The sequence below is a fragment of the Eschrichtius robustus genome, chromosome 3 (genome assembly GCF_028021215.1).
Source record: "Eschrichtius robustus isolate mEscRob2 chromosome 3, mEscRob2.pri, whole genome shotgun sequence".
NCBI classification, from domain to species: Eukaryota; Metazoa; Chordata; class Mammalia; order Artiodactyla; family Eschrichtiidae; genus Eschrichtius; species Eschrichtius robustus.
Genome location: NC_090826.1, coordinates 21,978,399 through 21,996,655, shown reverse-complemented (window position 1 = coordinate 21,996,655; position 18,257 = coordinate 21,978,399). Strand labels below are relative to the sequence as shown.

At 41.2% G+C, this 18,257-nt stretch overlaps 2 protein-coding genes across 2 annotated transcripts in view; one reads left to right on the top strand and one right to left on the bottom strand.

Moving 5' to 3' along the window:
* STX12 (syntaxin 12) overlaps positions 1-11,747 on the bottom strand; it is a 33,557-nt gene extending 21,810 nt beyond the window's left edge. Inside the window, exon 1 of the mRNA XM_068539264.1 lies at positions 11,533-11,747. Coding sequence (XP_068395365.1) covers positions 11,533-11,650 — 118 coding nt within the window. The 5' untranslated portion in view covers positions 11,651-11,747. The remainder of the gene's footprint in view (positions 1-11,532) is intronic.
* On the top strand, positions 11,649-17,242 carry LOC137760536 (glycine cleavage system H protein, mitochondrial-like). Its single transcript, XM_068537519.1, has 2 exons — positions 11,649-11,721; positions 16,674-17,242. The coding sequence occupies exons 1-2, from the start codon at positions 11,649-11,651 to the stop codon at positions 17,210-17,212; spliced, it is 612 nt and encodes a 203-aa protein (XP_068393620.1). The 3' UTR covers positions 17,213-17,242.
* Positions 17,243-18,257: the final 1,015 nt, after the last annotated feature.

The following is an 18,257-nucleotide window of genomic DNA, read 5'->3' as shown; positions in this document are numbered from 1 at the left end:
ATTTTAAAAATTAATTGTTCCTGGACTTCCCTGGTGGCGCAGTGGTTAAGACTCCGTGCTCCCAATGCAGGGGGCCCAGGTTCAATCCCTAGTCAAGGAACTAGATGCCACATGCATGCCACAACTAAGAGTTCGCACGTCAGAACTAAGGAGCCCACATGCCACAACTAAGGAGCCCACACGCCGCAACTAAGGAGCCCACGTGCCACAATTAAGGAGCCCGCGTGCCACAATTAAGGAGCCCGCGAGCTGCAACTAAGGAGCCCACCTGCCGCAACTAAGACCCAGTGCAACCAAGATAAATAAATAAATAAATATTTTTTAAAAAATTAATAAATAAAAATAAAAATTAATTGTTCCTTATGATAGGATGTTTCTTAAATAACAAAATTTGGGGGTCAGAGTCATAACCTTGGCCCTAGTTCGGTCACCAAGGGTAGTATAAAGGCAAGCTGAAGTTTATTAAGTACCAGTTACCTTACAAAAACACAGATGTGTTAATAGCCTCTAAGTCTGTTAAGAAACAATAATTAAGCAAAATCTTCTAGGTGATTTCTGGGTGACTCTACTCCTACGTAGAAACTGAACAACCTAGTCCTTAGCAGCACGTACAAGTTATTTCTCCTGTAAAAAATCAATAAACAGAAACCTCAGTTAAACAGAGTTGGGAGACCAGAAGGGGGAGCTCGCACACCCTGCCACAACAGCTGAGCCCAAATGCTATGAAGAAGACTCCTCTCAGCCAATGAAAAGCCATGGACTCTTTGTTTGCTATACCCCTCCCAACTTCCTTTTCCCCTTCCCTTGCCAGGAGGGGGTTTCCACTTGGCTAGCCATGATTGCAGACCCCAAACTGCAACTCTCTGTTGATCGAGAATAAACCCGTCTTTGCTGGAGAAATACCTGGCAGTCTCTTTGTTTTAGGTCAACACTCCCTAGCCCAAATCCCTGTGTCATCATGGGTGTTACAAAGCAAAATTCTGCAAAGTCAAGAATATACTGGTTTGTAACACTTCAAATTATGATTTTATCTTATTTTGAGACCCTTTTTTAAGTAAAACTATAACTCCACTTTTACAATGGAAATATAGAATTCACTTGATTAAAAAGTTGCCTTTTGACAAACTTTCCTAAAATATATCTATTCTATTAAATGAGGGTTTTTAGCTTATTGGTTCCACTGGAAAATGTAAGCACTATAAAATACTGCATTCTGCTAAAAAAAACACTACGTAAGATATAATAATCATTTTTCATCACTAAGATGTATAATGTCCTTCTTACCTAAGTCAAATGGGAATCAGAATCAAAGCTGTCTACTGGCTGGCCAAACAAATAATTTAAGAAAGAGCACAGACATTAGCATTTACTGAGCATTCACCATGTGCCAGACACTGGGCTACATACTTGATGTGGCATAATAAAAGATATATTTGGTCTTTGTCCCCAGTTCTTGGCATAAAGCTCCCAAAACCCTTGGAATTTCCTGAGTGATAGTAGTGTCTTTCGTTATTCATAACGGGTTCCTTTGGAGCATACTGAGTTTACCTATTGAAGTGACAGGGTAGGGCTCCTGATAGGCTTAGGTTGGGTGGGGTTAGTCACCAGAAAGACCAAGTGATTATCAGGTTGGAACTTTCAGTCCCACCCACCAACCTCTGGAAAGAAGAAGGAGGGGGGGCTGGTGGGGGAGAGGAACCGCATTTTAAACTCTATAAATTCTTTTTTTTTTTTTAATTATTTATTTATTTATTTTTGGCTGTGTTGGGTCTTCGTTTCTGTGCGAGGGCTTTCTCTAGTTGCGGCAAGCGGGGGCCACTCTTCATCGCGGTGCGCGGGCCTCTCACCATCGCGGCCTCTCTTGTTGCGGAGCACAGGCTCCAGACGCGCAGGCTCAGTAATTGTGGCTCACGGGCCCAGCCGCTCCGCGGCATGTGGGATCTTCCCAGACCAGGGCTCGAACCCGCGTCCCCTGCATTGGCAGGCAGATTCTCAACCACTGCGCCACCAGGGAAGCCCTCTATAAATTCTTGAACTAGATTTGATGAGCTTCCGGACTGGTGAACACAGGGAGATGCGGGGAGGGTGTCAGCGCTCAGAGAGAGCATGGAAGTTCCGAGCTCTTCCCACATACCTTGCCCTAGGCGTCTCTTCTATCTGGCTGCTCCTGAATTATATCCTTTTATAATAAACCAATTATCTAGTAAGTAAATGTTTTCCTGAGTTATGTGAGCTGGGCTAGCAAACTATCTGAACCTGAGGAGGGGCTCATGGGAACCTCCAATATGGCTCACTGGTCAGAAGCACAGATAAGAACTTGGACTTACAATTGGCATCTGAAGGGGGTGGGGTGGGGGGAGTCTTGTGGGACTAAGCCCTTAATTTGTGGAATCTGATGCTAACCCCAGGTAGTGTCAGAATTGAGTTAAATTGGAGGACACCCAATTGAAGTCCAGAGAATCTGATAATTGCTTGGTGTGTGGTAAATCCACACATCTGGTGTCAGAAGTATTGACAGTGGAGGAAACACAGAAGTGTTTTTCCTTCACACTTGATAAGTATTATCTTATTAGATAAGCATTATTACAGATGGGCACACTGAGGCTCACACTGAGTGTTACAAAACTCATTCATTCATTCATTTAGAATACCTACTTTACACTGTTATATGCTCTAGAAGATATTGCTCTCAAGAAGCTTACATTTTAAGGAAAAGAGATAATAAGCATGTATCAGGTAGTGATAAGTGCTATAAAGAAAAATAAATTCAGGTAAAGGCTGGTAGGGAGAGGGTACTAGTTTACACAGGGCGGTCAGAGAAGACTTCTCTGATAAGGTGACACAGAGCAGAGACCTAAAGGAAGTGAAAGATCAAGCCATGCGAAATTTCTGGGGGAGCTTTCTAGCAGAGAGCATTAAGCACAAAATCCCCAAGGCAAGAGCACTTGTTGTGATGGAGGAACAGGAGGCCCAGAGGGAGCAAAAGAGACATAAGAGAGAGAGGGGAGCCAGATTACATAGGGCCTTGTAAACTAGAGCAAGGACTCCGAATTTTAAAGAAATGTGAGGCCACTGATGGTTTTGAGCAGAGTGTCATAAAAAACAGAATTCAAACCCAGTGCTAATTCCAATAACTATATTTTTTATGCCACATTAGGTTCTCTCAAAAGGCTGACGCTTAAAGGAAATACACAGAACGTAGTGACTTAGGGCAGGCCTCCGTTTCCCAGTGTTCCACTTCGCCCCACCCTGCTTATCTGATAGCTTCCTAACTTAATAGCTCTCTGCTCCAGATAGGCTGATGCCCTTGCTCTAACCTGCTCCCTTCCCCGACTCCCTCTGACCTTTGCGAAGGTTCCTGTGTACTCACCAGAGTCCAGCAGAGTGCCAGCACCCAGCGGGTAATAAGTAATTGCTGATTAATTGAGTTAGCCTCTGTTTTATGTCATGCCACTTTCAAGGCAGAAGATATGAATGAACATGAGCTAGGAATAATGAGACCTAAACTCTGAGCCAGATTCGACCACTAACTAGATGTATGGCACCAGACAAGTCATTTCATGTTGCTGGGTCTCTTTCACCAATTGTATATGATATTCAGGTTTAACTAACATATACTGAGTACCTACTATTTGTCACAATATTTACTATTTGTGTGGGGCTTTTTATTCATTAAATTATTACAACTATGTAAGGACTAAATGATTTCTAAGTACTCCCACCACTGCTCAATGCTAAAATTCAACAATAATGAAGAAGCTCTAGTCCCAGAATGATGCTGTGTAACCAAGCAGTGTTTCTGCAAGCCAGAGTTTGGCTTAGAGAGACTCTGCCTGTGTACAAATGGGACTGGACTGACTATATGCCTCTGGATGGCACTGACCACATTCTACTCATTTTTGTATTTGCATAACCACACACACATACATACCCCTCCAGAAAATAGTTGGTTACAGGGTGACATATAAAGGTAAATGTTACCGGTATGGCAGTTCAAGGAAACATTTCATCTTACTGACTGTCTTTATATAGAGCATTCTCCTTAGAAACTCTAGAGGTATGTCAAAGTTTCAAGTTGTTAATCATCTATCAAACCATATTAAATGCCCTAGAGAGCAAAGGGGACTTTACAGACTATGGGGGGGAAAAATCAATTGAAAATCAGCTGTTCTTTGTATATTCTCAGCTGAGAACTTTTATTTATCTAGACTTCTCTGACTTCTTTTGTTTGCTGAGATTACCTGAATTGGGATGGGGGGGTGGGGGGGAGGAGGACTTTATAGGGTCACTTACTAGTTAAGCACCAGAATGAATCCAAGCTTCCATCAATTCTATCTAAATTCCTGCATATTGATATTTTCCTAAAAGTTTCCAGCAAGACTCAGGTATCAGATGCCCCAAAACTCAAATGATAAAGACAGTGGTGTCTACGTTTACTGGAAGTATAATTTTTTTGTATACCGCCCTCCATAACCACCACCATCAGGGGTTTATTTGAAAATAGTGACTTAATGACCCGTTTTACAACTAAGAACTGTATCCCTTAAACCTAAAGCACAAATAGAAACAGAATAGTGTGAATGTTTACATACACACTTATTTTCACTTGAATGTACTTAAAATGTCAAAAAGTACAGTGATACTTTTTGGAACAATTTTTATCAAAATGGGCTACATCTAACAGGGTTTTCTGGTCAGCTTGGTTAATGAGAAAACTCCTTTTCTAAGCATTCTAGTAAATAAAAGTTTTACTTTAGATTGATTTGTCACAATATTTTGGATGAAAATAATTGGATATCTATCCTCTACGAAATGCTACATAATCCTGGAAACCAGATGACTAGGCCTCAGTCCCGTGTAAGCAATTTTGTTATTTTTAAAACTAGGCCTCAATTTCTCCTATCACTGACCTCTCATTTTTAAAAGCATGTCCTGGCTAAAATTTTTAAAAGACTATGAAGCAAATCAATTTATCGCACATTACAGCTAACATCCACACTAGAAACTACTCTAAACTGAACACTCTTCATGTGCTTTTAGCTGATATCACTTTAGGCAGAATGTGAATCTCCAAATGAACCTTAATCCAAATCAATGTCTAGTCATATCAAAAGCAACTACCATACAGGTAAAAATTTCTTTATCTGAGAGACTCGAATGCTCTAATTCAGTATATTAAACAAGCAAGTATAAATTCAAAGAAAGAGCATTATTTACATTAAATGAGAAAATGATAGCCTATGTGGTCATTATTACAATGAAGTCATCTCAGTGTCTTACTCTGAAAATTAGGTTTGCACTGTTTTTGCAAAGCTACAATGAAAATGACCTGACTTTTTTAAAGTAGCCACTATAGGACTTCACTGGTGGCGCAGGGGTTAAGAATCCGCCTGCCACGGGGTGGTGGTGTGATGAATTGGGAGACTGGGATTGACATATATACACTAATATGTATAAAATGGATAACTAATAAGAACCTGCTGTATAAATAAATGAATAAAATAAAATTCAAGAAAAAAAAAAAAGAAGTAGTATCTCTCTGTCAACTTCCTAAGACAGGAGAGATTTCTAGCAACAACAACAACAAAAAAGAATCCACCTGCCAAAACAAGGGACATGGGTTCGAGCCCTGTTCCAGGAAGATCTCACATGCCACACAGCAACTAAGCCCATGCGCCACAACTACTGAGCCTGCGCTCTAGAGCCCACGAGCCACAACTACTGAGCCCACGCGCCACAACTACTGAGCTCGTGTGCCGCAACTACTGAAGCCCGTACGCCTACAGCCCGTGCTCCGCAACAACAGAAGCCACCGCAATGAGAAGCCTGCACACCACAACAAAGAGTAGCCCCTGCTCACCGCAACTAGGGAAAGCCCGCACACAGCAATGAAGACCCAATGCAGCCAAAAAATTTTAAAAATTTTAAAAAAAAAGTAGCCACTATACTACAATAGTAAAGCTCTAAACTAAACTGAACATGAATACTAAACATCAAAGGTATAATCTTCTATTTACCATACCCATGACAGGATACGAACTCGTTAAGAGCACAGACTCTCAATTAAGACTGCTGTGTGTTATTCCTGGTTCCACCACTTCCTAGCAAAAGTTTCTATTCCTCTGTGCCTCAGTTTCCTCACCTAAAAAATGGGAAAAACAAGAGAACCCTCATATGGTTGTTGTGAGGATGACCTAAGATAATATGAAGCTAAATTTAGAACAGTATCTGGCACTTAAAAGAACTCAATTAAGGATAGCTATTATTATCAAACTCAAGACCAAGAAAAATGTACTTAGCAATGATAAAATCAATTAAGTACATATCGAATGCTAACTACATATCCACTACTGTGCCAGGCACTGAAGCTAAAGACAGCTGTACAATGCATGATCGCTATCCCCACAACAAAACTAATAGTAATCTCTCAGTTGGAATAACAAGGTCAAAAAGCATGAATTAAAGACTACAGAATAAAGTAAGTGCTAAGCTTGCAAATTCAAAGGAAAAAAACAAAATGATAGCTAACACTTCTTAAACAATGTTGCAGGCACTGGTTTAAGCACTTTATATAAATTACCTCACTTAATTCTCACAATCCTGTGAAGTAGAGTCTATCATTAACTCCATCTTATAGATGAGGAAACTGTGAAATAGAGAGGTACAGCAATATGTTTACATGGCTAGTAAGAAGCAGATCTAGGACGCAAACCCACGCAGTCTGACTCCTGAGCCTGCTCACTTAACTACTAAACTATAGTGGAGCAGGGGGCTCAACCAATGATATCACCATTTACTGAATGTCTACTATGTACCGGGCACTAGACTAGGCACTTTCAAACATCCCACTTTAACAACACCATTCATTTTACATATGGGGTAACAGACAGAAAGGGGAACTAGCCTGCCCAAGGTGAACAGTACAACACAGAGGAGCAAGGACTCAGTCACAGATCTGCTGAGCCTAAGGCCCAGGCTCTTCCTGACCTCACTCTTTCAAAAGCAAAGGAAGGCTTAGTTACAAGGGGCAGGATTTAAGCACAACTCAAAGGATTTTTATAATTTAGGTAGCTAGTGAGATAGGGAAAGATTAAAGAAAGGAGGAACAGAAAGAGCAAAAACTTGCAGCAAAACCCTGTGCTTAGGGATGTTAAGAAAAACAGCCTGCCTGTAACAAAGAGAAGTAGAAAATATGGCTAATTTGGGTTAAGGTGACAGAGACAGTGAAAGCAAGGTGGAATGTTAAGATCTGATGCAGCAGACAACAGAGAGCCACCATAGGCTCTTGAGAAGGTGAGTGGTATAATGAAAGCAGGACTTTAGACATACTGCTGATAGCCTTATCAGGATGAACTAGAATGGGAACAGAGACACTGAGACTATGCTGCTGGACTACAGAGGCTGAGATCATGAAGACTTATGAGGAGGACAATGAAATAAAGAGCAAGGGGCCAATATGAAAATAACTTTGAAAGAACAACCCAGAGGATTGCACACAATAATCAGTTTTAAAAGTTCAACTGCTTTTAATTTTTTTAGTAAACAGAATCATATCAATAAATTAGCAACGTTGGGCTTCCCTGGTGGTGCAGTGGTTAAGAATCCGCCTGCCAACGCAGGGAACATGGGTTCAATCCCTGGCCAGGAAGATCCCACATGCTGCACAGCAACTAAGCCCATGCGCCACAACTACTGAGCCTGTGCTCTAGAGCCTGTGAGCCACAACTACTGAGCCCGCGTGCCACAACTACTGAAGCCCGTGCGCCTAGAGCCTGTGCTCTGCAACAAGAGAAGCCACCACAATAAGAAGCCCGCACACCGCAACGAACAGTAGCCCCCGCTCGCCACAACTAGAGAAAGCCCGCGTGCAGCAACGAAGACCCAACACAGCCAAAAATAAATAAATAAATAAATTTATTTTTTTTTTAAATTAGCAACGTTAAAGAACAGAAATGATGTTCTTTAATCTCTTCAGAGATAACTTGGCACCTGTTAAGGTTATTTCCTTATATCTGCCTCAGCAATACTTGCCCAGACCCTTCGTTTCACAATAGGCAGAGTCAAGCAGTTTTCTTCTGTAGCCCACACATACTGATAACAACCCCTTGTACCAGGCAGTCAACCTTAGCTGTACCTATAACAACCCACGCAGTGGCCTGCCGTATTTCAGGCTGATATACTCAGCAATTCCAAACCCACATATGTGAAAAAAACCCACAGTTGAGAAAAAAGAATAGCTATTCTCTCAAATTTTCAACAGATACAGGTCCTTGCAGGACTATATGGATGTGGGCATATGTCTGGGAGGTCACATTCAGACTGTATACTTAGGCATGCTGGCCACGTCTGGGGGATGGGCACCAGCCTGATAAGTGGGTAGAAGCAATGTCACCCTACCAATTTCAAATTCCCAGTGCCTCACTAAACAATCCCAAGGGGAGAATTCCAACTCACACTGACTAGGGTCATAAGATGTGGTAGGAACCACACAGCACAAGGTAAATGAGTCAGGAAGAGTTCCAAGATGGTAGAGAAACCTCATTCATTCAAATCTACTAAATACAATTTACTAAGCATCAAGACCCTAAATGATATGATCCCTGGCTACCTCCCTGGCCTCTTTTCCTACTATGCTCCCCTTCTCTAACTGCAGTCCAGCCACACTAGTCTCCTTGCTATTCTTGAAAGCACTGAGGTCTTTGCTCTTGCTGTTCCCTCTGCCTAGGATGCCTTCCCCCAGTTACTCATGAGGTTCTCTCCCTCACTTCATTCAGGTGTCTATTCAAACATCACCCCCTCAGAGAGGCCTTCCTTGACCAACTGATGTAAAAATATAAAATAGCACACCCACCCTCTTGCTCTCCTCACTCTCTGTCCCCTTATTCTTTTCTTCATAGCACTTATTATTTCTCAATATTGTTTATCTATGTGCATGTATGCATACGTGTGTATACATACACATACACAAACACACACACACTATCAGGGCAGGGTTTTGTCTGTCTTGCTCATCACTCCATCCCCAGTGCATAGCAGGTGCTCATAGAATATCTGTTGAACTGTGCATGAATGAATCTAACATATACTTGGGTCTGAGATAAGTACTAGAAATATAAAGATGAATAAGTCATGTCCCATTTCTTCAAAGGAACTAACAATCTAGCAGGAGAGGCAGACACACCACAAGAAGAGAAAGTTCCACAGCCTCAGGTATTCCCCATAGCTTCCTATGAAGAGTAAAAAAAAAGAAAGAAAAAGAAAAGTCACTTGTAACTTGAAGTGTTAACTGCTGTAAAACTGTAATATTAATTAAAAATTTAAAAAAGGCTGAATGCTGGTCGTAAGAGACAGATCTGGTTTCAAATTTAGGTATTGCCATTTGTTAGCTGTGTAATTATTTAACCTTTCTCAGCCTGTTTCCTAACCCATAAAAAGAAATAATATTGGTAATTACTTCACAGGGTCGTTACAAAATTAAGATAATGCATGTAAAGCACTTATATTGCCTGGCATACAGTATGTACTCAAATGTTAGCTATTAATGTTATTAACAAAATGAATCCAACTATCCCTTGAGCCTGATGCCTAATCAACAGCTAAACCTTATCAATTCTATGACCAGACACCTCTCCTATCCTTTCCTTCTTTTCATTTTCAGATCCTAACTGGTGTCTCTGATTCCAGTCTCTCTCCCTTCCAACTCAATTTACACATTTCTAAAGAATTAAATCCAAACCCCCTTAGTGTAGCACTTAAAGCACTTCATGTTTGGGCCCCAACTTACCTTTCCAATCCTATTTTCCACTACTTTCTGGACTCCACCAGTCTAGCCAAATTAAATCACTCTACTTTTCTGTACACACCACATGCTTTCCCACTACCATGCCTTGTTCATTTTATTCCCTCCTGGAATGCTCTTCCCTTCTTTACTCTCGAAAGTTCAAATCCTTTCCACCATCTTTCCAGACCTAGCTCAAATGCCAATAATGCCTTCCCTGGCCTCTCCCAAGTGAAAAAAGTGTCTTTCTCTCCTGAATACCTATAATTTTATTATATCTCTTCTATAGTAGCAATCCCTTTCAGTCATTATGTACGCCACAGGCTCCCTGTTGAAGGAATCCATGTCACTTCCCATAATACTACATGCCTCATACTCAAATACATGCAGAATGAAAATTTCACAAATAGACATTAAAATTATATTTGGCCTCAATAAGAAACTTTCAGTATTGAACCAGAATATTCTGATCTAACCTGTATTACAGCTCCCTCACAAAAGGAAATTGGAACACAAAGTACTATACTTTCTAACCAGTGGTCACATTAATTTTTGTTTCAAATTTCTGGATTTAACAGACCACATATTCTTCTTTCCACTTCCAAAGTGCCCAGATTCAAACGCCTTCCATCAGAAACTTCCCTCTCTCATTATATATTTAAATTTAAAAGCTAAGTGATAGCTTGTTCTTTAAAATATAGAACATAATTGTAATTCAGGACCAACTAGTTCTACCTATTAACAGGGTACAGCCAAGCTCACGAAAACACAATAATAAACAACAAGGATGATGATACCATTCTTTCCAAGTAGTTGCTGCTGCTGACTTCCTGTTTATAAGGCTCTGAGCTAATTTTCAGGCACAAGAAATAACGTGTATTTGACTCATTCAACTATAGTATCATTCAGACCCTAATGGTGGGGAGGGAGTTTTAAGACAAGCAATGACATTCTGAAATCCACCACCACCTCTACCATGTCTTACTTGCTGTGTGATTATGGCCATGTCCCTGAGCTTCTCTGTGTATCATGCTTGTTCAAAAGAGTAGCTAGGTGGGGAAGGAAAACAAAAGCCTCATTGGCTTGAAATCCAAAAATATATGCAAATCTTTTGTTACAAAAGACAAAAGAATGTAAACTGAAATGTTTTTGGTGAATTCTCTTTATTATAGTAGAAGTCATCTCACCCCTCGAATACAAGTCATTATATCTGATTTCCAAATTCCTTACAGGAAGAACTGTATTAAAATCACCAAAACACATGCACTCTCCACTTCCCTTAACTGAAAGCTTCTGACTCCCAAGAAGCCAGAAGCTCAGCAGAATGTAAAGTCTAAACCAGGAAACAACTCCCGATCCAAGCTGACCAAAGAGGAAAGAGAGGTGGGTGGAGGGAGGCAGATGACAAGAAAAACTAGGCTGACCACTGCAGCCAGTCGACTCATTCACTGCTCTGGAGGGGACACACACACACCCTCCCACCCTGCGGCTGTCAGGACTGCTGTCTTGGCCCCAACACCGCAAGAGCAGAACTCCTGAGAAGAAACTCGAGCTGCAGCTGGGGCTCCGGACCCTCGGAGTGCCTGGGCCTGGCAGACTCGGGGATAGCAGCCCGCCGTATCCAGAGTAGAGCACCCAAGACGGCCTCAGGTGTGGCCCTGGCCGTAGCCCTAGCCGGGCTCCGCGTCCCGGCAGCCTCACCCGGGCCTGTCCCCAGGACGGCCGCCGCCCCCCAGCCCGGTACCCCGGCTCACTGGCTTGGCTGATCCGCTGGATGTTGCCGCTGCACGTCTGGATGATGCTGTTGAAGTCCCGGAGCGGGGGCCCCGAGGCCCCCGGGTTGCGGTACATATCTAAGGGACCGTAGGACATGACGAGGTGCCGAGACCGACTCGCCCTGCACCGCGCTCCTACCGGAAGCAGCCGCCAGACCCGACCAGCAGGCTGACAGGGAAACCGGGAAGAGAAAGGGCGGGGAAGGGGATAAAGCTGCGTGAGCGCTAGCCCCGCCCCCTCGCAGCGCGCACACGTCCGCCCTGGCTCCCCCACATTGCGCAGGCGCCTCTGGAACTGGTGTAGGCACGGTAGCTTAGAGACGTGACGCCCTGGAGCTTGGGGATGCGGGGCGGGGCGATGACATCATACCATTGGGGCTCGGATTGGAGAATCTGAGGTGGCGGTGTTGTTTATCGCCAGGGCACGGTGACAGAAGGCAAGAATTTTTCGATTAGCATAAAATTGTACCAGATGATCTCAGCCCTAACATCCTATTCTGTTCTATTCTGAGCATTCAGGCCCAAATATGGAGAATTCGACAGCCTTGAAACCCAGATCCGTAACCAAACTCCTGAAATTCCTCACTCTGCTTCCATCCTCTAGGGCTTTGTTAGGATTTGTGGAGCACTTTTATGGTTTACAAATCACTTTCATTTCTCCCTCCACCCCTCTTCTAGTCTAAACAATAAAATGATAATAATAAGATTTCTTGAGCACGTATTATTTGATCCCCTCACTGCAATTCAGTTGTTCATAAGCTCTTTCACAGCAAGGGACGATGTTCTAACTATATTTTTACCTTCAGACTAGATAACGGACAATCGATTTTTTTAAATGTTGAAGTAAAGTAACTCGACAGAGCAAGCGTTATTATTTTCCCTTTTACAGTTGAGAAAGTTAAAACCATAGAGGTTAATTTGCTTTTCTGAGATTTGACTGCAAAACCCAAACACTAAGCTAATTGTATTGTCATCTTGCTATGTCCCTAAAACGCATTCTCATATTACCAAATTCATTCTCCATCTAAATCCCTCCCAAATAGCTTCTTCATCTATATCCCAAGCCAGGATTTCTTGGAGAACTAGACTCTCAAATTTTTAAAATCATTCTCTTAAGGAATTTGGAGTGTATGACCTCAATGTTCCCATAGAAGACTGCATTTTGTGAGCGTATGTTAGATGGAAAGGCAAGAGTAGGAGGATTTTGCTTTGGGAGGAGATCAAGATAGAGAGAAGTGAAGGGGAACTGGCAGTGTTTGTTTCCTGTATTCTCCACCCCACTTCACCCCAGTCTGCTTTGCAGTCTCTGGGGAATGGCCAAGAGAGGAAGCTGCTTGCCTGTGTAGGAGGGGACCCTAGATGGGTGAATGAGCCTGCATTCAGCCTTAGAGCTTTTGTAAGCAATGCTGTCTCTATTTTTCGTTGGAGCATTTATAAGAGCAATTTTTTCTCTTTAGAAAAGGACAGACGACATTTGGGTCCTCTCATTCTGGTTATTAAAACCATACGATTTCTTAGAATCCATAGTTTTATGTCCTATCTTATAGTAAATCGTGTACATTGTACTTTTTTACCTATAAAATAGTCTTGAGAATGTTTTCATTTACATTTGATTCTATTTAAAGTGAAGTTCAGTAAAGGTATTTTTCTCCTAGGATTGAAAACATAGTGGTGGTTGTTATTGTTGGTTTCTTTCTCCAGTTAAAATAAAAAGTGGTTTTCCATCTGTGCCATGGCTATCTTGTGCTATCTCTCATAGCAATACATTTGTGCCTTGCAAATACTAGATGTCAAATGAACATATATTGAATTTATACACGAATAATAAAAAATAACTATCATTTCTTAAATGCCCATCCAGGTAATGTGAACACATTCTACAAAGTTATTGGTAATACCCGAGATAAAACCCATCTGATAAAGTGGCTTTATCTTTATATGGTCTGACAAAGTTAGGTTTATTAACTTACTGCTGCAAGGGGGACTACACACCAGAGGAATCATGGGATATCTCACCAAGCACGGGAGAGGTAGAATTATTCCAGGATTTGGAAAGATGGAGTGTAGGTAAAATTTAAAAGAAGCAGTGTTTTTGATAGCCTCAAAGCACACCAGGCTATGTGTAAAGGGATTATCGTCAGGCCTGAGCTAACAAGAAGACTCAGAATCCTGTCTCCTTGGAAACTACAGCGTGGAGATAAATGTGGAATGCTGTATCTGGAAACCCCTTATCTGAAGCTCTGCACCTGGGTTGGAAATTGAGGCTGCTTCTCCGTGTCAAACTAACTCAGGTCCTCCAGGCGAGAGTGGAATATTCCGTTCTTACTGATATTTCAAATAGCAAATTTTCTGAAAAAGCAGTGCTTTTAGAAAATGAGGTTTCTCAGCATTATGTCTTTTTGCTAATTGACAAAAACAGTTTTCATGGTTCGAACCCATCAAGGTGAGATTAGCTCCTTGGTAACAGAAAGGAAACTGGTCTTCTCTAGAGGTTCTGGGCACTTGCCCAATGTCATCCAGCTATTAAATTGCAGAGCCATGATTCATACATGTTCTATGATCCAGCAATTCCACTCCTACCTATATACTCAACAGATGTGCATCCATATGTGTTCCAAAAACCAAGTATAGGAAAGTTCATGACAGCATTTTTTACGACTAAGCAGCATTTCTCTGTATTAATTTTTATTGCATCATAATTAACACACAATAGAATATACAGGTATTAAGTGTTCATTTCAATGAATTTTGACATTGGTATATACCCACGTAACCACCATCTAAACTGAGAAATAGAACACTTTCACTGTTACCCAAGAAAGTTTTTCTTCAGGCTGTGTTCTTTTTTTTCTTTTAAGAGATGTTTTTCTTTTGTAAGTCACCAATGTCTTTTTTATTTTTACTTATTTATTTAAATTTATTTATTTTATTTATTTATTTTTGGCTCCGTTGGGTCTTCGTTGCTGCACGCAGGCTTCTCTAGTTGCGGTGAGCAGGGGCTACTCTTCGTCGCGGTGCGCAGGCTTCTCATTGCGGTGGCTTCTCTTGTTGTGGAGCATGGGCTCTAGGCGCGCAGGCTTCAGTAGTTGTGGCACACGGGCTCAGTAGTTGTGGCTCGCGGGCTCTAGAGAGCAGGCTCAGTAGTTGTGGCACACGGGCTTAGTTGCTCCGCGGCATATGGGATCTTCCCAGACCAGGGCTCGAACCGGTGTCCCCTACATTGACAGGTGGATTCTTAACCACTGCGCCACCAGGGAAGTCCAGGCTGTGTTCCTTTCTAATCAATTCTCCTCATCCGCAGAAATCACTGTCTGATTTTTATCATTACAGATTAGTTTTGCCTATTCTCAGGCTTCATCAAGAAGGGATCATACTTTATGTATTCTTTAGTGTTGGCTTATTTCAATTAATATAATGTTTTTGAGATTTATCCATGATATTGCATATGTCAGTGGTTTGGTCTTTATTGCTGACTAGTATTTTATCATATGCTCTTACTACAATTTGATTATCCATTCTGTTATTTATGGGCATTTGGATAGTTTCCAGTTCGAAGCTATTATGAAGATGGCCAGAGCAACGTTTATTTTTACAAGTTCCAAACTGGAAACAACCCAAATGTACATCAACAGTAGGATGGATAAATTGTAGTATCATAGAGCATGAAAATTAATGGCCTACTGTTATGTGAGTAATGTGGGTGACCTTGTCCAAACATAATGTCTAGCAAAAGAAGCAGACAAAAATGAGTACATTCTGTATTATCCCATATTTATTAGGTTCAAAACCAGCAAAATGAATCTATATTATTAAAATTCAGAATAGCATGTAGTTAGTTTCTTGGTTTGGTTTGGTTTGGCTTTTTGCCTTGCTATGCAGCTTACAGGATCTCAGTTTCCCGACCAGGGATTGAACACGGGCCACGGCAGTGAAAACCTGGAATCCTAAGCACTAGGCCACCATGGAACTCTCAGTTTTGAGGAAGAGAGGGAGTGACTAGGAATGGGCACATGGGATGGGCTAGGGTGCTGGTAGCAGTCTTTCTTGATCTGGGTGGTGATTATATAACTGTGTTTACTTTGTGAAAATTCATCAAGTCATACATTTGTGATGTGTGTCCTCTTCTGTATATATGCTACACTTCAGTAAATACATCTCATATTTTAAAAATAAAGTATCATTATCACCAATATGACAAGCTTTCTGGGAAATGTAGGGAAGAGTCAGTGGAGAAATTTGAAGAAGTTTGCAAAGAAGTCTGTGTAAAAATTAGCACTCATCATATATTGCCAGTGGGAATGCAAACTTGTACAACCACTTGGAAAAGTTTGTCAGTTTCTTAGAAAATAAAACATAAATTTATCACGCAATACAGCAATCCCACTGCCAGGTATTTACCCAAGAGAAATGAAAGCACATGTTCATATAAAGATGTGTATGCAAATGTGTTAGCTTTATTCATAGTAACCAAAAATTAGAAATAACTCAAATATCCGTCAGCTGCTGAATAGATAAGCAAACTGTGGTACATCTATACAATGGAAAACTTTTCAGCTATAAGAAGGAACAAACTACTGAAACACGGAATAAATTTACTGAGACGTGCAACAACATGGATGAATCTCAAATGCATATGCTAAATGAAAGAAGTCAGACATGAAAGTCTACATACTGTTTGATTCCATTTCTATGACATTCTGGAAAAGGCAAGGCTATAAGGATAGAGATCAGATTAATGGTTGCCAGGGGCTGGAGCTGGGGGAGGGAACTGACTGCCAAGGGGCACAAGGGAAGTTTTTGTGCTGATGGAAATGTTCCATGTCTTGATACACAACTGCATACATCCATCAAAATCTTTTTGATCTATACACTGAGAAGGATAAATTTTACCATATGCAAATTATATCTTATTAAACTTAAAGAAAAATGGCACTCTAAGGATCAGTGTAATGAAGTGGCACGCATGAGGTGGGTAATGTGGAGTTGAAAAAAAGATATAAAAGTTGTGGGTTGCGTGAATCTGGGGATAAAGTGATCTGGAGATAAAGTAACTTTGGAAGCAAAAAACAAGTGAACATATATGTTCACTCTATTTTGTCACTGTTGTTTTCTCTCTCAAGAAACAGAAAATGACCCTGCGAACATAGCGCTGCGAGTGGCGCGCAGCGTGCGGGCCGCGGTCTGCAGCCGGCGCGCCGTCTCTGCGCCCAACGCGCCCTGCCCGCTGCGGCCCTGGGGACTGCGGGCGGGCGCCGTCCGGGCGCTGCGCACCGGCCCCGCTCTGCTGTCGGGTCGTAAATTCACAGGCAAACATGAATGGGTAACAACAGAAAACGGTGTTGGAACAGTGGGAATCAGCAATTTTGCACAGGAAGCTTTGGGAGATGTTTACTGTAGTCTGCCTGAAGTTGGGACAAAATTGAAAAAACAAGAGGAATTTGGTGCTTTGGAAAGTGTGAGAGCTGCTAGTGAACTCTATTCTCTATCAGGAGAAGTAACTGAAATTAATGAAGCTCTAACAGAAAATCCAGGACTTGTCAACAAATCTTGTTATGAAGATGGTTGGCTGATCAAGATGACACTCAGTAACCCTTCAGAACTAGATGAACTAATGAGTGAAGAAGCATATGAGAAATACATAAAATCTATTGAGGAGTGAAAATGGAACCCCTAAATAAACTAGTTTGAAACAACTTAATTTAGCATAGTTGTCTTAAATTAGTGGTGGATAGATTTTTAAAAAGCAACTTTTAGCAAAAGAAACTACTTGAAACAATGTTGCCCGAAGAAAATACCCCTTAACTTCCTAATAATTTCAGATAAACACTATGCATCTTTTTCACAACACCCTGTGATTTTTAGGCTAGTCTCCAGTTATAATACTCAGAATTCCTGAAATTATCTGTGGTAAAACTAGTTATAAAAATTATGTAATTCAAGGATGACATTGTTATCTTAACCTTATATAATATTGTAACTTGCTTACAGCCATCCCTGGATTTGGGTCAAAATACTCAATGAACTTGCCACTGGAAATAAATGACAGTGGAGAAAAGTTTGTTAGTTGTATAGTGTCCAGTGAAGAACATTACTATCTTAATTTTGCAATATACTGTGTTTGCTGGTGCTATTTTTATACAGTGAAGCAACAGCCTTGCAGGAAAATAAGAAACAGTTTAATAATAAAATATTCAACTTCTTAAAAAAAAAAAAAAAAAAGAAACAGAAAATGTAGATTCTGTGAAGTCTTGCATAATAATAGCTTAAAAAATCGAGTGCATACTATGTGCCAAGCACTGTTCTAGAGACTTCTACATACATTATTTAATCCTCACAACAACCCTAAGTAGAGATAGAACTCACACACAGGCAGTCTGACTTCAGAGCTAACCACAGCCTGACACAGTGTCACTTTTCAAGTAGAGTTGATAATCTGCTTCAGTGACAGCCTGACAAGCACTGGCAGGCAAAGTGGTTAATTGACTCCAGTCATAACTAAGAAATATGAACTCCTTTCCCCCAAATGCCAACTTTCATTCGTGCCTTCAAAATCTAGAGATTCACATAGTTGTTACTCAACCTTATTAGTCAAAGGTCAATGTGGTAGCCAGTCTCCAAGTTGGACCCCAGTGGTTCTGCCTCCTGATATGAATGCACATGGGTAGTCCCATTCCACGTTGAATAGTGTCAGTAATTTTTTTTAA